Here is a 23407-nt window from a genome sequence, read left to right on the forward strand (position 1 = left end):
CAAAAGCAGGAGCCTCGCTAATAGATTTTCAAATGTAATGTTAACACTGGAGCACTGAGCCTATTTGCCATTCCACATTTATGCTGGAGAGTTCTTCTCAAATTAGGCAGAAGAATTAAATAACCAGATGCATCAGAATTAGCAGGCCATGAGTAGAGAAGGAACACTTCTCACAAACCTCCCACCCCCCTTCAAGGCTGTTCTCTAATTTGCTATGCTGTGCTGTAGCATAGAAAAAGGGACTTGCTTGCTCCAGCCCAATCCCAGATGTCTACACTACAGTTTTATAGCCCCACAAGTCCAAGTCAGATGACATGGGCCAGCCCACCTGTGTTTAACTGCAGTGTACACATATCCACAGCTTCCCCTCTATTCAACTTAGGGCCATATCATAGTCTCTGTTTCCACAAGTGGAGAGTATGGGGAGCCAGTGGATCCCAGCTCAGGAAACCGGAATAGGAGATTGGGGCATCTCTGTGGCATCATTCCCCTTTCGTTTGAGTCTAACAATGCTCCTCTGTGGAGATTCTGCAGGGCACTGTCCAGCAGCATGGAATGAGATAAGCAGGTCCAGGAGAACAGCTGATCTTTGAGGCATTGTCTCCTTCCTCAGACTCGCATGTCTGCTGTGGTAAGTTATTGCTGACTTTGTATTCCTTCTCTGCAGGCAGGAACACAGGAGGAGCAGAGGTGTTTCTGCCAGCATGACCCCTTACAGCTCTTCCCAGCTAGATGTGAGCTTGTGCATAATTTAGGATCAAAACAGCTGTTAAATACAGATGAGGTTGTAGCCTTGTGCTGCTACTGCCCTGTAATGCTAATCCTGAAAACAGTTTCTACTCTAAAGGTTAGAATGTAGTTAATCCCTTTACCCCCATCATATATCTCCACAGTAATCTCTTCCCAAATTCAACACTTCTATAGTGCCTTAGACATCTATCTTACCATTCTCAGCATCTATGTTAAGATGAAGCATTTCTATTGCTGCTTTCTAAATAGTACATGCTGTCAGTCGTACAGCTCAGTAAGTGGCTGTAATGTTTCTTTATGTCATTTAATGTAAGCCGGTTTTGCAGATTAGCTCTTACTTAGCAATGTTTTACTGTCAGGACACTTGGAAATGCCATTGATTTCTCCACCTGCTTAAATGAACAGTACTGTGAAAAGAAAGTTTTTCATATTAATGTTCAGCAAAATGAAACATTATTCAACATACAATGGTAATGTTTCATTGGGAGCACATTAAATCGCTAATTTTTTCTCCCTCCACATAGAGTTTCTCCTCTTCTTCCTAATTTTACTTGTGATCAAATGAGGACACTGACTTGTTTGCTTGGAATGTCTGCTCAAGATGCTACTTTAATACAAAACAATTATATGAAATAATGTTATTTAGGTTAAAAGTGATGAAATGCCAGAATTTAATTTGCTCCTGCAACCTTAATTCTGCCTCCTTACATGTTTGTGTTATGATTCAGTCTTTAATTTTAATTACATGATGCCATATTCTTTCCACAAATTCTCTGCAAGACAGTGAGAGTAATTAACCATTGGAACAATTTACCAAGAGTCGTAGTGAATTCTCCATCACTGACAAATTTTAAATTAAGATTAAATAATTTTTTTAAAATGTATGTTCAAGAAATTATTTTGGGGAAGTTCAATGGCCTGTGTTATACCGAAGATCAGACTAGTTGATCACAATGGCCTCTTCTGGCCTGGGAACGTATGGATCTATGGAGACAGCTCCTAGCAGTTGAATAAAAGGCGGTGTGCTTGGTTTATTCATACCAGCCTCCAAAGAGATGAAGAAGTGTGCACCCTCCCCCTAAACACAGGAGGCACAATCCCTTTGTAACTTCCCTGGAGCGATGTAGTGATGTGAATCTGCATTGCCCTCAGTGCGGGTCCACGGCTAACTGCCATCATCTAGATCTATATGCACACCAAAAAGCCTGAACCAAGCTTTACATACTGATGCTGGGCACTGCCCGTCAACCTTATTCTCATTTAGAAATGGGGCTCTCCTGAGGGAAAGAACCTGTCAGATTCATAAGCAAATAGGTGTTTGGTGGCCATATTTTAATATCCTTTTGAACATATCACAGAAACTCGCACAGTTACGCATGGGTGATATTTTCTAGTCAAGAGATTCAGGCCTGGAACTGACAATCTGAGCTCAGCCCATGATCAGGGAAGACTTGTTCTGTGCCTGGCTGATGCCAAGGTTATAAGTCCAGCAAACTCTGTGAGCACTCTACTCACAAACACAGCACTCTATCACTAATGAAAAACAAAATAAACACTTAACAATTATTTGTAGAAGACAAAGTCCAGAGTCTACTGCAGTATAAAAATGTGCCATTGTAGAAGGACAAATACCTATAGGAAATTCAGCTTAATACTCAGTAATTATTAGCACTGGGCTTTTGTAATAGAACCTGAAACTAAGAAAATCACACAAGATTTTGGGCCTGATGGTGAAAATGGCCATGGGCCATGTGAATCTGTTGCCAAGGTTTTTCTCAGTCACTTGATCTACTTTTACTATGAAATGTATTTTAAAATTATCTTAACATTTGGAATGTACGTAGACATTTTGTCAGATAATCTCAGAGTACACAATGCAGTAGAATGCATTTGCTTTAAGTCACAATCACTGCAATAAAACTTTTCTCTTTCTTCATTTTAAAATGGTCAGTGAATGTTAATGTTCATGAAAACTAACTATGTGAGTCTGCAAGAGCCAAACAAGATGAAAGAACATCTCTACACAATACTGTCAATGCATATTGCACTTGATGGGCAACACCGCTAGCTTCTCAGTGCCTAGCCTGCTATGACTTCCAAATATAACTGACTAGGTTGATCCAACTAATGATTCTGTGAAGTAGATGAATGCTCACTAGAAACTATTCTATTCCTTTCACTTGGGACCTCACCTCACTTTGGAATGTGACCCTTGAGAGGAGAAAAACTAATGAGATTCAAACCGTGGTGAAGTTAACCTCTCGAGGAAAATTTGTTGAAACAAAGAAAAATAGTTGTGGGTAACAAAATTAAATAGTGACCCAGGTTATTTCTTCCTATCATTGGGTAACAATAATTGCATGGTAAAGAGTAAGTTAATTTTCTTGGCTACCATTGTTTTTATGGAAAAGATGGCTTCCGTGGGACATAAACCACACTGTGCAAAATCCCACTGCTCAACTGGGAAAAGGGCGCATGTATATTATATAGTAACACTAACAGACTGAAAGCTGCTCAAGATAAGGATCATATCACTCTATATGTCTGACAGTTCTAAGCTCAACGTGGCATTAATTCTGAATGGGGCCATGGTAACATTAATAAACAAAACAAGAACAACAAGTTTGATGTTACAAACAGTGTGATAAATCTCTTCAAAAAGGGGAAAAAACTAACAAATAAGAAACAGTGTTGAAAGATACATTCCCATGCAATCCTGTTCACCAGCTACTTAGGAATACCTGAAATATACAGCCTTATCCTTACAGATAATATAGTAAAAAACAAAACAAAGCCCTGCTTTACTTCGACAAATGCAGGAACACAGCGCAACAGCATCTTTCTACTATGTTTTTTGAACAGTGGACTTGTGTGCATGCACTGACTATTACGTGCATGGAAGTCAGGCAGGCACAGAAGTGAGTGTGCACTTTTAAAAATGTGGGCTGTAATGACTCAGTGCTTAAAGCGTGGTCCTATTCTGAAGAGCAACTGTAAAGCTGGCACTGCTGTGTGTATATATTCAGAGACTGATCTGCTCACTATAATGGACAAAGCATGTTTTTATCACTTTTTACTCCCTTTAACACTCAAGAGACAACAAACCAAAGGAGCATCATTTACTACCGGGGAAGGGGAGCTGTCCCCATGCCCCAACCCTGGGTTTGCCCTCCCCTCTGACTTTTCATAGGTCTATATGAAACAGAAAAGTTATCTGATTAGATTTAAGATGTACTTTACCCATCCTGTTCTAACACTGGAGTTGCTTAAGATCTATCTGATTTTAATTGTTATAGATTAAGTTTTAATAATCATGTTAATATATGACAGGTACCATTATCTGTAGAGTTGTTAGTGACACTTGGCCCTGCCTGTAGGAGTTAAGGAATCAAAGTCTCATTTGTCAAGGGATCCTGGGACTAGCTGCAGTAAAAAGATCATGCAAATTTCAAAACAAGCCAGCGTAACACATGAACTTCTGTAAAAGCATCTAAGCAACTTGGACCAAAAATTCTAATTCCAGTCACAGTAAAAATTCAAAGCAAGTTCTAGAGTATAACAAAAAAGGATTACAACATTTTTACAGCATAAGCAATTATTGCACTGCTCCCTCAATTAAACTGAGATTGACCTTTCAGCTGTAAATAAGAATACTTGTTTGCCAGAAAGAAGTGCCAATGATGAGCATCAATAAAGCTCCATCATTTCTCTATCTCAAACTTGCTCAAGCAAGCTTGTTGGCTGACTTACAGGTTGTAAAACTATTATTTGGAAATACAGTTTGCAGACAATGGCAGGTAGCAGGAGCTGAGCCCACAGACCAGCATTCAATTACACACCTTTACAAACTCTTAAATTATGCATTCTAAATAAAATACAAACAGCAGGGAAGGTTGTGATAGGCAAATAGAGAACAGACATTTCTACAAGAAAATCAAACTCACTTGATGCCAGTTAGACTGCAGAGTCTTACTGTATGTTCAGCATATAGCATTTTTAAAATACTGTATTTCAGAATTTTAGTAATTTAGTAGTAGTATTTTAACATAATCATAACTATTATCTGTCAATTGATATCTAAAATGTTTTTCAATGTGCTTTGTAAAAGGCAGAAATGTGCTTTTCATATTAATAGGAAGACCTTATAGAGACTACCAGTTCTTTTCCTTAGGTGTCTATATCTCTCCCTCCCTGGGTCTATGTCTTTCCCTCTTCATCTATGTCTATAATAGCATTTTTAAGAGATCTATCACCATTGCACTAACACTCATACACTGCCAGCTGTGAGAATGGTGGGACATTACAAATAAATAAATCAGTAAAGGTAGCAAAGATAAGCTTGTAAAGGGCCAAAGGTCAGAGTTAAATCTGCATTCATTTGGATGCCTTCTTATGCATGTGCTATTACCACACTTTTGCATATAAACTGGGCAACTGTATGTGGAAACATGGCCTCTGACTATGTGCTTCGGTATTCAAATGTCTAAATGCTTATGCGCTTGGACCCTGAGTTTGTGCTCACATTTGTGGTATCTGCATACACAAATCATGCATGAAACTGCATCCTGCTCTCTGACCTCACTTCATGTAAAGCTGGACCTAGGTATCGCTCTCTCCCCTTCTTTCGGGGGTCCACAGTGCCCTTTAGGCACAGCCATACACAAGGGCTAGGGCGGAGCTCCATCACTCCAAAGGGAGAACTCAGATGCTCTCTGCCATGAGGAGCCAGAATACCTTCTGGGTACAGAGTGGCTGCGGCCCAACTGCTGTGTGTGTTGCTATTTACTTCTATACATTTGGCCAGCCTATTGTGCTTGCCAGTGTGTATGTAGGGGATTCTCCTTTTTATCACCTCCAAGGAACGTTGTATTTCCCGGTAGTAAATATAGAGCAGCCACTGTGCTCTGAACAAGCTGTAATTCTGAGTGGACTGGCAGGGGGTGCAAAAAGGGGTTCCCCCAGACAGTAAACCTCTCATAAGAGCCAGGCAGAATCTGACCCTAAGATTTTATGTCACTTTCCCCTCATTAACAGGTGCTACAATGGTCCTATATTAGAAGACTTGTAGTAGGGTGGCGGACAATTTATATGGGGAGAATTATGCTGCTGATTTGGACAATTTATGTTTTGGCACATCTTTGGGATTTTTCAATGGCAACTAAAGTTCTGAATGGAAAGCCTTTGCTGTGAACTTTTGTTTAGACTGAAATATAATGTAAATTACACACAAAAAAGCTACATTAAAAGAACGTTAGGAAGGCTGCAAAGACAAGTGCTGCAAAGGCAGGAAACGACAGTTTTACACTTCCCCATAAACCTCACTCTGCTCCCTTGTGTGTCCATCCTGTGTACTGTGAATAATGCAGGGTCCCTTTGGAAAAAATGGTATGCGATCGTAAAACTGAAGACTGTATCATAATGCTCGTGCCAAAGGTTGTACCAGTAACCTTAATTCTGCCATTTTCTAACTTGCAAATGCTTGACTTTGCAACTGAAATAACTTTATTTTAACATGGCTTTTTTGTATATCACTCCTTGTTTCCCTCCCCCCGCTTTTGAGTTGAGAAAGCTCATGTCCCATGTAATGTCCCAGAAGGATGATGACTTGCTAGGGCCATATACTGGCTCCAGAAAGTGTGGTCAGATGGTGGGGAGGAGCTCAGTCTGTCCTGGCTTTCTCCTCCCCTTAGTCTTTTCTTTTCCAAAGTCTGCCACTATAGCTGCTCTGGCAGCTGCCAGGTATTCCCAGTGCAGTTTGTGCTGATGCTTTGGTGGTGGCATGGTCCCAAATCTTTACAATGTTCATGTTCAGGTTAGTGGGTTTTGTTTATGTTTATTTTTTGCATGCTGACAATATTTTGCTGATGACACAAGTGAGAGAAGGTAAATGGTGATATTTAACAGTTTATAACTCAGCTAACCTGAATGGAATTTTATAGGACAAACAAAAGGCACATCTTTAGCCTGGGGTATTTCTCCTTGCCAAATTTCAAAGGCCTTTTGCAAATGATGGAGGTATTAGACGTCTCCAAAAAAGGTCACAAGAATGGTTTATAACAGAAAGTGTAGGGTAACCTGAATATAAAAGAGTCTTTACCAGCTCCTCCTATAGTTAATAAATACATAAATATGATCATTGAGGATTACTTTCTCCCTCTCACTATGAGCCAGGTCCTTACCATGTGGTGTTGCTCCATCCAAGTTAATGGAACTACACAAATGAACACTTGCTGATCCTGCATTTCAGTGTCTTTGGGATTCCTGATACATTTAGCAAGCTCAGTTTGGGACATACTAAGATGAAAGCAAAACTGTTGTGTAGAAGAGAGTTTGAATGTATCATAGAATCATAGAATATCAGGGTTGGAAGTGACCTCAGGAGGACATCTAGTCCAACCCCCTGCTCAAAGCAGGACCAATCCCCAACTAAATTAGTGTATACTTAATAGCATATAGTTAGAGAACATACACACTTGTGGGTATGGTTTTAAAATATTATATATCTTTTTATAATGTACTTACTTTCACATTACATAACACAATACAACACACACACACACACACACACACACGCAAAATGAGACCTATATATAATAAACATTTTCAGACAAATTCCACTCAACCAGAAGCCTTTAGAAACTCAAAGGACAAAAAGTCTTGTAAATCACAAATATTCTAAACACCATTATAGCTAAATCAACAGATAAATAAGTGAATATATTAATTATTATTGAATGTATTATTTCTTTACAGAAATACATCTCTACCCCGATATAACGCTGTCCTCGGGAGCCAAAAAATCTTACCGCATTATAGGTGAAACCGCGTTACATCGAACTTGCTTTGATCTGCCGGAGTGCACAGCCCCGCCCCCCCGGAGCACTGCTTTACCGCGTTATATCCGAATTTGTGTTATATCGGGTCGCGTTATATCGGGCTAGAGGTGTATAACTAAAAAATAATTAGCTGGAAATAAACAAAGTAACAGCCATAAAACACAGAAATGCAAAACAGAAGACAAAACAACCAACCTGTATAATAATTTACTGTATTATAACTGTTAAAATATATTTTAACAATGTTAAATTGTGTGATTTTTTAAAAACTGATGTACAGCTCGGTTTCCTTGATTAACATGAACTTTACAGTGGCAAATAGAGGCTCTTTAACATGTCTACAAAGTCTACTTTTTGAAATGTCCTTTAACTGCTAAACAATAAGCATTTCTTTTGTATATTGTGAACATGGGTGAGGGGATTCTAAACAAGGTAAAAAAATAAGCTTTTTATATTTCACTAAAGAAAAATATTTAATCATGGAAAAGAAACCAAAGCTCTTAGTTACCTCAAGTATTAACATCAGTGACTTGAATACTAGATTCTGTACTTTCCCTACTCACTGCAGGAATTAAATAATTGTATATGACGCAGCTGATGTGTTGATCAATAAAATGACAACAACAATTTACACTAAAAAGTTTAGTGCAATTCCAAGAATCTGCATTAATGAAGCAGGGTGGTTATAACAGAATCAATAGACAACCATCTTACTTAGTGAAGTGCATACATGAAGTATAGCTGAATTTTCAACACCCGATTAATACAGATTAAAAAAATAAAATCCATTCCCAGAACATGTTCTGTAAACAATGCAATGACAATATATCTGAGTGTGTAACGCACAATAAAACTTTAAATAATATTAAAGAAATTCCCACTTTAATTTTTATTCCCTCTTTCACTCATTATTTACACTACTGGTTTGGCATATGCACCTATTTTATTTTAGGTGCTGTTGCAAAAGAGCTTTGTAAACTTGCTGTCATGTGTTCATCTGATTCTGCGGCTCTGTAGTTTGATGTTATTCTAAATCCCTCTTTCTATTTCCCTAACCACTTATCCCCTTACCTGGCATTTTAAAATCTCCCAACTAGTGCCTTTGTATTATGGGTGAGATTTTCAACTTATCGATACTTCCAGGAGTCAACTGTATTTAATTCAGTAGGCTAGATAAAAGCAATTTAACCGTTCTTTAGTTACGGTCTAACAAGCTTGTGTTTATGTAGTAACATAACTACTTTGTGCCATTTTAATCCCGATGTTTATATTCAGGACTGTACTACAGCACTGAGAAATAAGATGAGATGAACCAAAGTTATTTAATAAAATGGTTTGAAACAGGAAAGCTAGAAAGAGGGAAAATTTATGTGATTCCAGTTCTAGTATAATCTGCAAAACAGGCCAGTTCAGATAAGATCTGATTTTATTGCTTTCCATTTTTTCTCAACTGTTTTGCATGTTCCTGTAATGGGGCTGCTCACTGTGCCCTGCTGGGTTCAGCCTCCTGGCCCTGCTCCCCAATGAGTCAGGACCACTTCAAGCTGGTGCAACACCCGTGCTCTTTATTCCTGTGTCTGGTCCCCACCACCAGACTCCAACTATTTACAAATTATTTATAGATTTTTCCTAGCACTGGCCTCAGTGGCAACAGGGTAGCTGGCTCCTGGCGCCTTCGGAGCCTACTCTCCCCCTCCTGGTCTCCACCCCCCTTCTTGGACTCACTTCCTCCCAAGCTTTTTGCCCCTGTTAACGAGGCTAGCAGGTGTGGCCAGTTTCCAGGCCACTCTTAGCCAGTGGCCCACCCCCAACCCATTTCCCCTGATTGGGGCTGGAGTGGCAGGAGCTGATCAGGGCTTCCCCTGCAGCGCCCTGCCACAGTTCCCAGTAGAAAACGTCTCATTCAAAAAAGATCTAAACAGTAAATAAGGTTGCACCTTCCTTCTTTTGGATTCAACCATTCAAAAATAAATGTTATATTACAGAAAACAGAAAATAATCTAATTAAAGGTAGGATACCATGCTGTATACTACATTAAATAATAATGTGAAGTGGAATAGTTCAGTTTACTCATGTCTGGATATATCAGAACCTTACTCATATACTTCTGAAACTGACAAAAATTATCAAAAACTACATCATCAAAGTGCCTTGACAGTTCTTAATTATGGATGTAAATGCTTTCTTTCAGTAACAATAGGATTTACTGTTTTAGAATCTATCTGATAATTCAGAAGTAAAGAGCCTAATCTTGGAGAAAATAAAAAAAGGTTGAGCTATTGATTTTTCTGTGTTCTTTCCTCTTCCTGCCAAACTGGTCTAACTGTTAAATGTTATTAATTTTATAATCCATTTTTTGTATTTAGTTAACTTAGTAAAAGTCTTAAATAGTGGTAAGTAAATCCTGAGGTAAACAGAAAGAGCAGATATAAAAACATAGCAAGTCAGGATAAAAAGCACGCTATGTCCTTGAACTCATAACATTGTAATAAGCAATTACCTTAAAGAAGTAGAGAAGCCACCCACATAACAGCACTGTGGCTTTGTTCCTTATCTTCAAAGAACAAGCCACTTGCATCTGGATCAAATCCTTTAAACAATACCCGAACACTCAACATCAAAGCACATTCATTTTCTTCAGTTATTTAATTTAATTAACACTAATACAGACATGGATTTAGACTCTGATTTCTGTGTAGAAAATCCCCAGAAAATACATTCAAGAAATTAATCGATTTAATTTTAATTTTGTAAAGATTTTTCCCCCTTATACCTGACAGGAGCTCCTCTGCTCTGTGCAGGTTTCAGCAGGATTGTCACAGTACTGTCAGTTTGATTCAAAGGTGTTTCCTGTTCATATGGTGGCATAGATGGTGCTGGGGGAAAAAACAAGAGGCAAAATAGACTAATTATTTCTAGGTTTGTTTTAACAGTTTATTTTAAAAATCGATTTGACACATATAAAGATCTCTTTAAAATACAGAGCTAGCACAACATCACAAGTTAAATAATAGATAATTAAGTAAATGACTTCAGAAAAAACAAAAACAAAACACAGAACTACAATAAAAACTAAACAAAAAACACACTTCATGTCCATTTTCAAAAAGCAACTAGTCAGTTTGGATACCCAACTTGATATACCTTCAAAGGGCCTGACACTCAGAGAGTGCTGAGAACCCCAGTCTTTATAGGTCAAAACTTTTTTTTAGTTGGCAATTTGAACACCCAAAAATTGAAGCATGCAAAAATCACCAATTACTTTTGAAAATGTAGGCCCAACTTTCTTGCTACAAGTATGGTGGATGGACATCAGAGATACCCTCAGATCTTGTCACCATGGATGTTTCAGCTATTCGTGTAGCTAGTGAGGCCATCCCTTAGCGTAGACACCATTTACAACAGTGCAACAGGATTAGCATTAGTGCAATTTATCCCAGTTTAAAACCAGAGTAAGCTGTGCTGGTGCAAACTGTCTACACTGGTGCCTAAAATCCCTTAGTTAGGTGGTGGTTGTTACTTTTTAAATTGTCATTAAGGACTTCGCATCATTCTGTGCACAGGTTGGACAGTGTTCAATTGCTATTTAATATTTTCTTTTATCCTCACTGTTCAACGTTTGGTCCTAGGCCTTATTTACTGCACACTATTCACTGATTCGTAGGTTAAAAGGCCAGAAGGGGCCATTGTGATTTCTAGTCTGACTTTCTCCATAACACAGGACTTCTCTGAATTAATTCTTGAGTGAACTACTGCATATCTTAAAAAAAAATTCTGATCTTAATGTAAATGTTTCCGGTGATGGAGAATCCACCATAACCATTGGTAAATTGTTCCACTGGCTAATTACCCAATTAAAAATTGTACCTTGTTTCAGGTATGAATTTGTCTTGCTCCAGCTTCTAGCCATTGGGATCTTGTTATAACTTTGTGTGCTAGATTGAAGAACCTTCTATTATCAAATTTCTGTTCCCCATGTAGGTAGTTACAGACTGTGATCAAGTCACCCCTTAACTGCCTCTTTACTAAACTAAACATAATGAGCTCCTTTAGTCTATCACTTTAAGGGCTTGTCTATATTACCAGGTGGATCGACGGGCAGTGATCGATCCAGCGGGGGTCGATTTATCTTGTCTAGTTTAGTCTAGATGCGATAAATCAAGCGCTCTCCCGTTGACTCTGGTACTCCTGTGCGAGAGGCACAGGCGGAGTTGACGGGGGAGCGTCAGCCATCGACTTACCGCGATAAGTAGCTCTAAGTTCGTCAACTTCAGTTACGTTATTCACAGAGCTGAAGTTGTGTAACTTAGATCGCTCCCCCCCGCTCCCCCAAGTGTAGACCAGACTTAAGACATTTTCCAATCCTTTAATCATTCTCATGGCTCTTCTCTGAACTCTCTTCCATTTGTCAATATCCTTCTTTAATTGTGGACACAGCATTCCAGTAGTGGTTGCACCATTGCCAAATACAGAGGTAATATAATCTCTCTTCTGCAACTCAAGATTCCCGTTTATATATCGAAGGATCACATTTGCTCTTTTGGCCACAGCATAACAAAACCATCACAAAGACAAATTTATTAATTTCCCCATGGGTTTTTCATGGTGTTCATCACCATACTATCCGAGTGTTTCACAAACATTAATCAATTTATCTTCACAACTGTCCTGTGAGCAGTGGCGTAGCCAGGTGGAATGAACAGGGGGAGCGATCATGAAAAAAGGCGCAACCCGCTGCGGCGCTTTTACTCACCCAGCAGCCCTTTTACTGAAGGGGCGGTGCTCCGGGTCTTCAGCGGCACTTTGGCGGTGGGTCCTTCACTCGTTCCTGGGTCTTCAGTGGCATTTCGGCAGCGGGTCCTTCAGTGCTGCCGAACACACCTGGAGTGAGTGAAGGACCCGCCACCGAAGTGCTGCCAAAGACCCCGAGCGCTGCCGGGTGAGTAAAAATTAAAAGGCGCCAAGAAATTGAAAAGGCGCCACTTCTGCTCAGTGGGAGAGCGGCTGCTGCCCCGCTCCCCCCTAGCTACGCTACTGCCTGTGAGGTGAGAGGATGGTATTATCTCCATTTTACAGATGGAGCACTGAGACCAGGAAGATTAAGGACAAAAGTATCCACTAAATTGGAGTGCCCAGTTGAAGACACCTAGGACCAGATTTTCAGAGTACCTAGTATTATATAGCACTTTATATATTCAAGCAGAGTTCCCACTGATTTCAGTTGCAGTTATGAGTGCTCAGCACTTCCACAAATAATGTCCCGAGGTCTCAAGTCAGGAACCCAGAAAATGAGGAACATACAGTTAGTGACCATTTCTGAAAAGTTTGGTCTAAGTGACTTGCCTAGCTTCACGCAGGAACTCTGTGGCAGAGGCAGACATAGAATTGAGTTCTCCAGGGCAACCTTTAACTGCCTTAACCATGAGATCAGCCATTCTCTTCCTGCAATCCCTTACCTCATTCACTACACTCCTTCCAACTTCTGCAAAAAATAAGGAGTCTTACAGGTAACAGTCTCCATTACTACACCATCTGATTCGTCTCTAGAACAGGTCCAACTGTGCACTGAATGAGACAGGAGTCTTGTGCAAAAAATAGACTATATCATAATGCATATACACAAGGGGGCTGATTAAGGATGCAAAGGCACCATTAATTCTGGCATTTACTAACTTTTGAATGCTTGACTTTGCAACCTGACTAATGTTCTTTTAGCATAGTTTTGTCATGCATGTAATTTACCATGTTTTAAAAAAGCAAACTGAAAAAAAAAATAGAAGTTCCGTCATGTGGCATCATACTGACTCCCATGTGGCCTCTCAGCGGAGTTGGAACCCTCAGATGTCCACACAGATCTCTGCTACTTGACCTAATGAAGTAATTGACAGCAGTAGGAGGTTGCCATCCTCTATGTGGACTAGCACTAGAGGGGGATGGGACACTTTCCCAGTGGTTTTCACAGATAGTTGCTGACAGCAGAGAAATGGGAAGACTCAGGAACCATCAACTCCATTCCAGGCTCTGGAAGGGAGTGCACATAGACTCTTCAGCTCATTTCCCCTAAGCTTCACTCCTTCTTCCCCTTCCCCTCCAACCTATCTGTGTCCAAGTCTTATCACTTCCACACTCCTAGCTCTGTATCCCAGTCCCATTCGCTTTGCCCCCCAGACCCAGCCGCCACACCTCAGGCTTCTCATCCCGTCTCCTTGCCCAGTCAGTCCTAGACTCCCCCTCCCAGCTCGTCATCTGCGTTCCGATTTCCCCGAGTTCCAGTTTGTTTTCTTCTCCACACCCAGTGTCTGTCTCTTTGCACAGCCAGGGCCAGTCCTCCACCCCACCCGCCCTAACTCCTTGTTCCCAGTCAGTCCCAGTTTCCCCTTCTTGGCTCTTTGTCAGATCTGTTTCTCCCTCCCTACTCAAAGGCTCCCAAACTCCTTCCCTGGGCTTCTCTCTCATCCAGTCTTTCCCTTCCCCTCTGCTCCTCGGGGCTTCTTGTCCCAGTTCTCCTGCCACATCCCAGTTCCTTGTGTCTGTCTTCCCCTCACCACCAATATCCCCCACCACTCCCCACACACACACTGGTCCTAGTACCAGTCTCCTTGCTCAACCAGTCCCAAACTCTCTCCTCCCTCCAGCTCCTTGTCTAATTTCATTGATCCTCTCTTGGTCCCCTACCACCAGTTCTCTCATTGGTCCCAGTCCCTGCCTCTCAATCTCCCCAACTCCCAGTCCTAGTTTCTCTTCCCCCACCCCCAACCCCAGTCTCAGCAGACTCCTAATCCCAATCTACTCCTTTCCCTCCCCCCCTTCCAGCTTTGTCCCCTCTGCATTCAAATTAGATGGTTTCCTCTTCCATGCTGTCTGGATGTCAGCAGGGTGGTCACTGAGAGCACAGGGGAGACAGGCTTCCTGTTCTCAGTTCTGGTGCTTGGCTCCACCCTAACCTGGAGCAGCTGGGTGCAGACATTACACAGAAAGTCTTTCTGAGACCCGCACAGCCTGGGCTGGAGCATGCTCAGCTACTCCTTGGGAACGCACAGTCTGGTTAACACAAGGAACTATGACAGACTCAAGTATGCTCAATGGAGGACAGAATCTTCAGAGACTTTAATTGCTAAATTTAGCAAGTCTCTATGGCGCATGTATGAACTGTGATTTTTCAAAGGCTTGGGCCAAATGTGGAGGGATTTTCACAGTAAAAGGCACATCTTTGACACAAAGTCCACCCGTCCTGCCAAATTTCAATTTACTAAGCACAGTGGTTGCCAGAATTTTTTAACTTTAACTTGAGCAAAACAATGCATTATTTCCTAATTTTATTCCTGGAAATGGCTGAACCATGTTTGCTGAAATAAAAAATCATTAAAAAAACCAGCCTGAGTCAGACAGCATGGAACATTTTAGCCTGCTCAGTTGAAGTTCGGCAAATTTATAAGCAATTGAAAACAGGGTCTTATAATGGGAAGTGTCAGGCAACTTTAGTAGGTGGTGCTACCAGCCCTGCCTAAAACACCACAAATTTACACAGGAATCACTTTTTCCATCATTGGCAAACAGCCAATTCTGTGATGAAACATGGCAACTGTTTAACAGTGCATAACACCACTATTAGGATAGGAAGTTAAGTATATCTTATTCTACTGAAAATGCAGTATAGATTTAAGAGATTAACATGTAATTACACACATTGGAAATTGGCCAGGACAATTTTAAAAAGTCCTAGGAGATCTTAGCACTTTGGTTTTACATCTCACTAGTGAAGGGTACTGACAGCACAAAGCGTCCTCTAACCTCACACTGGAACACTGGTGTAGGACTGACTCAGAGGAAAGAGTGTCACCTACTGAATCATCCCCACTTCCCACACTACTTTATGCTGGAATTTTTAAAGAAGCCTAAAGAAAATAGATGCTTAACTCCTATTTAAAATTCAGCGGGGACTGGGTGTCTAAGTCCCTTGGGTTCCTGTGAAAATCCCAGGAATAGGCATTCTCTGTTGGTGTCCCACCAAAAAACAGGGGTAGTCCTAACCCTACCTAGATGGGGTGGGGGAGGATAATCCTGCCGATTGCTGGTGGTGTGGGGAAATCTGATGTGCTCATGGAACCAGCTGGTGCAGCTTCATGGGGGCATATCTTACCCCCAATGCATATGTGTAATTCCCATTCATGTTAATGGGAGTTACATGGTGATTCACCACCATTTAAAAAAGAATAACTATCCTAACCTTTCAGTACTGTTCCTAACTCTCTAGATTTTCCTCCTCTTCCAATACTCTGTTCTTTCTCTCTATTCTCATAGGGCCTGATTCTGCCATCCTCATTCACATTGAGTAACATCTTACAATGCAAGCAGTGCTATTGGTTTCTTGCAGACAATGGGAGGTGGTGTGGGGGAACTGGATCCCTAATCTTTACATTCCAGTGCTTATTATGTTCAAGGCTTTTTAGCTGATAATCATCCAATGAATTTATCCCTACAATTACGAGGTACAGTAATAACAAAAATTCCCAACTTGCATTTATTGCCCTTCCCCAAATATAAATTCCTTACTGTACTTCTGATTAATGCTTTTGCATTGCTCCCTGTTCATTCTACCACAAAGATGAAAAGTTACAATGAGATGCGGGGAGAATAGGAGTAACAGGGACATAAGATGAAACATACTGTACACATATTAGCTTGCTTTATATTTTCCAAAAAGGAAAGTTGGGGGGAAAGATAGCTAATGCATTTTTGAGGAGTGAATATTGGTCTGAGACCATGCTTCAAGTTCATTACTGACTGTCAGTTTAATTCCCAGAAACATGGTAGAGAAGCTGAGTATAAGGACACCTCCACTACAGATTTGGAACACATTTTGTCATCAATTATATAGGTGTTTTAGAGCATGCAGTAACATCGCATTCCATCAACGAAGGGAATAAAATGTTCCTGAGTCTTTGGGGGCTTTAAGAGATTGTGCATGGGCTTTTAGAGAAGTTGTGTCTTCCTGCTCTCTGAAAACCACAGGTCCTGATGTTCTTGTCTAATGCAGTTTCAAATCTGCCTCAGTCAACCTGCCTGTTAGGAATGTGTGCAGCGTGGCAATTCACTACACTTCCTAAGCGAGTGCTAGACATGGAGCATTTCTGCTGTACTCTCAATTGTTCATGCCACATTAAAGAGATTTTCCAGCACTGTTACTGTAATAATTTAGAATCACGTTGAGGCTGAATGAGCTCTGAATGAAACTGTCTCAGATTCATGTCCAAAAAACCCTATGCAAAATTTTGCAAGCAGCAGCAGCTGGGACTGACTCCAAAGGCATATAAATCACATGTTTTCTTGGGTGATAAGTTGCATGATTCTGAATCAGTACTTCAAAAACTGTGTATGTTCTAACTGATCTTCAAGCACCTGAAAATTATTCAAATACATAAATATATATCAGTTTGTCTGGTGCTTTCAAGGAAGAAAACTGATTTTATCTTTCTGACAAATTGCCTGTAAAGCATTAAAAGAGAGGTGAATAACAAAGAAAATAATGGTTATCATAGTAAGAAAACAGAAATAGTCATTACTTTAATATAATACCTGATATTTTAGTTGTGAATTGGTTCGTGATTGGAGGTCCAAATCCTTTGGCTGTGCTGGCTCTAATGGTAAAAGAATAGGTGGTCCCAGGATACAGTCCAAAAAAAAGGTAATGAGTTTCGTTTCCTAGCTTCAAAACTCGCCCACTTTGATTCGATAAATCTATTTCTGGGTCAAAGGAACTGACAGCCTTGTAGGTGATCTGCAAAAGAATAAGAAAGTTATAAAATATCTTGAGCAGATGGACAAAGATTGTATCTTTATCCCATAAACCCTTCTGATGTATGCACTGTCAGACATTTTATGATAAGCAATCTTCCTCCCTTATACTCCTCAAATCCTGAATCCAATGAAGGGACACAGGAACTCAGCCAAAACTGTTATGAGTTATTACTTTTATAGATACAGGGATTTAAAGGCAGCTAGATTACAACTGTAAAGGATGGGTTCAGGCTTAAGTTAATACCTTTAAGTTGCTGGCTTTCACAATGTCATTTTTCTGAAACCATATTACTGTTGGTTTTCAACAACAAAAAACAACAAAAAAACACACAACAAGCAAAAACAGATACGCAAGTGACAAAGGTGTAGCCTCATTTCTAAGCTGTCTGAATATAATTACACTTTGCACTGAATAAGATTAGCCTCACAAGATGACAAGGGCAGTTTTAAGTGAATGCCTCACAAAGTGGGTGACACTTATGCTTCAGTCTGAAGCTCATGTCTTATAATTGCTGCATTGTAATTCTTCAGGTTGTGATTGCATTGCATGAAACTCAGATTCCCATTTTGGGAAAAAAATGTTAAATATCAGCAAAATATATCCCTCATTTTTCGTTCCTTCCTTTCAAATACTGTTACTTGTTTTCATTAAAATAGCAATACAAGTTCATAGTAATGTAGTGTGCAGTGTTTCTACTGGCAACTTAACATCTATGAGCTACAACAACAGGATAATTTAAAAACAAGGAACTCATTAAAAAAAATGTAAAATTGATTCCCCCCTTTTTTGCTTTTAAATAAGTAGATTTATACATAACTCCAGCGTTGCTATTATATACAATGAAAATTGACATTGTTATATTTATAGAACTTATCTGAAGGAATATTTAGCTAGAAACATGAAGAAAAAGTGTATGCTGTGTATATTAATCAAGGGTCTGAATGACAGATACAGTACATAATAATATTATTATTATTCCTTATATAGTTCTTTTCATCAGTAGCTCACAAATCACTTCACAATGTTTAATTTATTTATGCTCACAATATCTCTGTGAGGTATTATGTAAATTTTTATAGATGGGGAACTGGCACTCACTCAGGTACAATACTAATCCTTCCTACTGCAGTTAAATATCTATAATTTCCTAAAATCTCTGAATCAGTGAAAAATGTAATTTTACATAATACATCTAGTCTAGTGTCAATAAAATGCTGAGGACAGGTATTAGTGCCCCCCAAAAAACTTGGCTACACTTTCGTTAGGACTAATCTAGTCTCCTGAAATTCCCTGAGCAAGGACTGATCTAAAAAAACCCTCCTCCCATGGAGTCTGTGGGGAGGCAGAGAGAGTGGTAGAGCCACCAGATATGGTGGGTTTTAGCTGGATTTCCCAATGACTCAGCCCAGTTTTATTTAAAATACACAGGAGGTCACAGATTCTGTGACCCCTGTGGTAGAGCTATAGCTATTAATTATGTTTATTGTACTAGATTAGCTATCAGGAGAATGCACTACAAAAACACAAGCTCTTTCACAGCTCATAAGCAACTTGTTCATTTAACAAAAAGTGATTTGCTTGAGGAAACTAAGCATACATTTGTTCTCGCAGTATTTACATTACACTCCTGCTATCATTCAGTAAAGCTTTACCTACTCAAGATTTTTTTTTTCTGAAAATTCTCCCAACAGTGCTGAGACCAGGGCACCTTTACAGATGGCAGCAGCAGTGGGAAGGTTAACATGGAAAAAGGAGTGACAGCAATTTTTCACTCTTACCAGGTTTAGGTAACCTTGCTTAAAATGTTGGTGGGCTGGCTAGAATCCTGCATACAGGTAGCACTCCTTTCATTGCCACCAACTGGACTGCTGCAATGACGTTGGCAATGGTGGGAAATGGGGCGGAAATAAAAAGAGCTTTATGTAGACATGTCTACACATGTGTGACAAGGCAGCCCCACCCCACACTAGCCCCAGCGGTGTCAGACCAGTAGCTCTGATGGAGGAAGTCCCGCCCCGTTCGTACTGGGCATGTTCCAAGTGCTCTGGGAGTATAAAAGGAGGGAATTCAGCTAAGTCCGGGCTGGCGGCTGCTGGGGAAGGACCTGACTGGGAAGCTCCTGGGGAAGACCAGTCAACACTCTTGAAGTTGCTGGGAATGGAGGCTTCTACAAGCCGGCATGAACTCCTATTGCAGGAGAAACCAGGGGAGGCAATGGACCCGGAGACCCCCAGAGAACCTTGGGATTCGTGGGAGACCCCAACTCCCAAGCCAGTAGGAAGCGAGCCGGGGGTGTGTGTGTGTGTAACGGACTGGTGCCTTGCCCCCGGTGAGCCTCAGCGTGTTTCGGTAGGACCCCCCCGCGGAGCCAGTAGTAAGGTCCTACTGCCCTGTAACCAGGGGCAAGTCTATGGACTCTGGCCACTAGGCCGTGCCGCCCTGCAACAAGGGCTTATTCTATGGATTCTGGCCACTAGGCTGTGCTGCCCTGCAATGAGGGCTACTTCTATGGACTCTGGCCATTAGGCTGTGCTGTCCTGTGACCAAGGGCAATTCTGTGGATTCTGGCCACTAGGCCGTGCTGCCCTGTAACGAGGGGCATAAACCCTCATAACATGTTAGAACCATTTTGTCTTCCAAATTCTGTCTCTTACTCACTGAGGTTCTGAGTTTCAAACAGTGTTGAAATCAGTGGATTTGCACCTAATTACACTAGTGGTGAACTGGACCCTTGATATTTTCATTCCACAGTTTTCTCCACCAGAAACATAAGTGGCTACCTGGAAGTTGCAGATTGTTTCACCTAGTTTAAAGGCAGATTCAGGTTTGTTTTACAGTAGAACCTTAGAGTTACAAACACCAGAGTTACGAACTGACCAGTTAACCCCACACCTCGTTTGGAACCGGAAGTACCTGATCAGGCAGCAGCAGAGACCAAAAATAAATAAATAAAAGAAGCAAATATAGTACAGTTCTGTGTCAAACAAACTACTAAAATAATAAAGGGAAAGCAGCATTTTTCTTCTGCATAATAAAGTTTCAAAGGTGTATTAAGTCAATGTTCAGCTGTAAACTTCTGAAAAAATAACCCACAATGTTTTGTTCAGAGTTACGAACAACCTCAGTTTCCGAGGTGTTCGTAACTGAGGTTCTACGGTATTTTTGAAGACAACTGCATAAAAGCCTGATGAATCATGAAGATCTTATTCATCTCTACGCTATATTTTCTCTCTGTCCTGCTGTTTATAGTGGGAATTCCTCTCTTCCCCTCTCATTGGCATTTAAGAAGAAGATAACTTTGTGTGGTTTTTCCCTTTGCCCTAGAAGTGGGTTAAGAAAACTTTCTTCACCACCACATCAGGCTCCCCTGTTATCCAGAGTGCCTCTAAGGAACAGAACACTTTGTGTCACATCTCAGACTCATAAGCAACAGGCTGGAGAGCCACTGAACTAGACCCAGGCAAGCAAATAAGAGTCTTCAATTGTGTCTGGTGAATTGTAGTTTGTATTCAGCCACCTGATCAGGTCCACCACCTTAACCGGGATTTGCAGAAAGAGCAAGACCTGGTGTCACTGAATCAAACTGCTGATATCAGTATTTATACTTAGTTACTTTTTCTTAATTTAATCTGATTTATGTTGCTTATCCTATTCCCACTGTAACTGCACTTTTGATTAACACCAAGCACGGAAAGGTATTAATATTTTATTTGATCTATTTCTTTTTTTCATTGTTAGAATTCTGAGTTGTTTGAGAAGTACAGAAGCTTGTTTGTTCTGAGAAATGCAGAAGCTTGAAATTTCCCATGAACATTACAAGTTGGTCTATTATTCTCCTTTCAATGAACGCACCTATGCAACACCTACTACAGTTGATGTAAGTTACAGGCATGTATTAAGGAGAGAGCTACGCCACGGGGCACAAATTACTCAGCAATAAGGTTATGCCTGTGTGTTTTTAGGCAGAAAGTTTGACAATATTGTACATATTTCTGTACCAGTCAGGTGTAAAATCAGCAAAGATTCTAAAATATGTATCAATTAAAATATTCTGATCATTGAGGAAGATGTGCAATTGTTTAGTTTGCGACATTATGAAAGTTAGCTCTACCAAAACCAAGCCATACATTATCATAACCTTTCATAATAAAACAGCCTGCAAAACAGCATCAATAGTTTAGCATTCAAATTAACTCTTTTCTTTTACTGTATCTTTCGCTTCCTCTCTCTCTCTTAAGCATTTCAATACCAATTTAGTAGTAAGGTCAGGTAAGAGGTTTAACAATGATTACTGTCTGACAGCTTAATCTGTACAGTCCTTTGTCAGTTTTTCTGAAAGGTATTCAGGCAAAGGTTCCATATGAGGAAGAACAGCAATTTTTAGAAACCTAACAACATGTAATTTTGTTGAATTTGCATTAAAAAATGCTAGCTTATTTTTTTTTAAATTGCACCTGCTTGTTTCTATTACAATAGGCTTCCTGAAATGAGTCCCACATAAATGTGATGATGACTGTCACTACTATTATCTCTTCCATTTTTTTCTTTTTAACAATTCACTCTAAGATCTACCCTTCTATCATTCAAATATTTGATCTATATTACTAAATAGAACAATATATCTCACAGGGTTAGCAAGTGGCATCCTCAGGTATAGTAACCCAGTGCCATCCTCGGTTCCAGTAATTTTCTCCTGCATTAGATTTTATTTGTGTTGTCAGCTTGTGTTCTAACTGGGACCATTTTCAAAGAAATATCTGCATTTTTAATAAATTCAATCATCATTTTCATTTTTAATTATCTTATACCAATTACGCTCTTCTTTTAATGTTTGAATTGTTTCCTGTAAATGTACAAGACATGGCCAAATTTCTCAAAGAAATACAGTATTTTAAAGTGTGTTTCGTTTCAGCCTAGGTAATACACCTCTACCTCCTCCGGAGCCAAAAAAATCTTGCCGTGTTATAGGTGAAACCGTGTTATATCGAACTTGCTTTGATCCGCCGGAGTGCGCAGCCCCCCCCCCCCACCGAGCACTGCTTTATCGCATTGTATCCGAATTCATGTTTATATCGGGTCACGTTATATTGGGGTAGAGGTGTATTTTAAACTTATTTAGTGCCTTTCCTCCCATTTCTAAATCTCTTATCAACTGTCACCCCCAAAGGACTTGAGGATGCTTAAGTTCGACTGAAGTCAATGGGACTTAAGCACATGTTTAATTGCTTTACTGTATCAGGGACTAAATAAATAAGTACATGATATAACTAATATTCAGCCCCTAGAGCTTACAATCGAAATAGGCAAGACCGATAACGGTGGAATCGGAGAGTGGGATCAGAGCCATAGACAGGTGAGGTGCATAAAGGCACACAGCAAGTTGGTGGCAGCCAAGGACAGAATCCAGGTCTTTTGATTCCTAGTCCAATGCCCAGTTCACTAGACCACATTGCCTCTTTACGTGCCTCAGTCCGACATGCAGTATGGACAATCAACCAAGCACAGCACAATTTGTTGGATACATTCTACACAACTTTTTTATGGGAGTTTGGGCTCTGAAATCTACACACATTTTCAAGAAAATACTTTTATCAACAGGATGCCAATACATTAAAATTGTAGGTAAAAATGAAACCATGATAAAAAATGTGTGTGTGAGAAACCATGATAAAAAATATCTACCTCATACAAAGTGATCACACCATATGTTTGCACTGGCTCTCTCCACTGAAGAAAAATCTTCTCCTCAAAAGTACTTCCTTGGATTGATTCAAGTGGTACAGCACTTGGGACTAATGAAAAGGAAAGAAAAGAAAAAAGTACTATTTTGGAAAGTAGCATATAGAGATGCTCAAACTAACATTTACATTCTCTAGGCATGATACCAGTTCATCAGGTTTCAATCCCCTGTTGAGTATAACAGTTTACATGCTGCAGGTATAAATACTCTTTGGCAAATTGTTAAACAGATCCTGTGCAACCCTTCTCTCTTCTCTCTTTCTCCCTGGCTATAACAGGGGT

The 23407-nt window shown here is 40.1% G+C and overlaps 1 protein-coding gene across 14 annotated transcripts in view; it reads right to left on the bottom strand.

Moving 5' to 3' along the window:
- The window catches only part of PTPRM (protein tyrosine phosphatase receptor type M), a 712166-nt gene that overhangs the window by 275507 nt on the left and 413252 nt on the right, over positions 1 to 23407 (bottom strand). For all 14 annotated transcript variants that reach the window (XM_042843358.2, XM_042843348.2, XM_065585258.1 and 11 more), the window contains 3 exons: positions 23069 to 23178; positions 17164 to 17365; positions 10361 to 10463 (listed from right to left, as the gene is read on the bottom strand). In XM_042843358.2, coding sequence (XP_042699292.2) covers positions 10361 to 10463; positions 17164 to 17365; positions 23069 to 23178 — 415 coding nt within the window. The remainder of the gene's footprint in view (positions 1 to 10360; positions 10464 to 17163; positions 17366 to 23068; positions 23179 to 23407) is intronic.

The sequence above is a fragment of the Chrysemys picta genome, chromosome 2 (genome assembly GCF_011386835.1).
Source record: "Chrysemys picta bellii isolate R12L10 chromosome 2, ASM1138683v2, whole genome shotgun sequence".
In the NCBI taxonomy this organism is placed as follows: domain Eukaryota; kingdom Metazoa; phylum Chordata; order Testudines; family Emydidae; genus Chrysemys; species Chrysemys picta.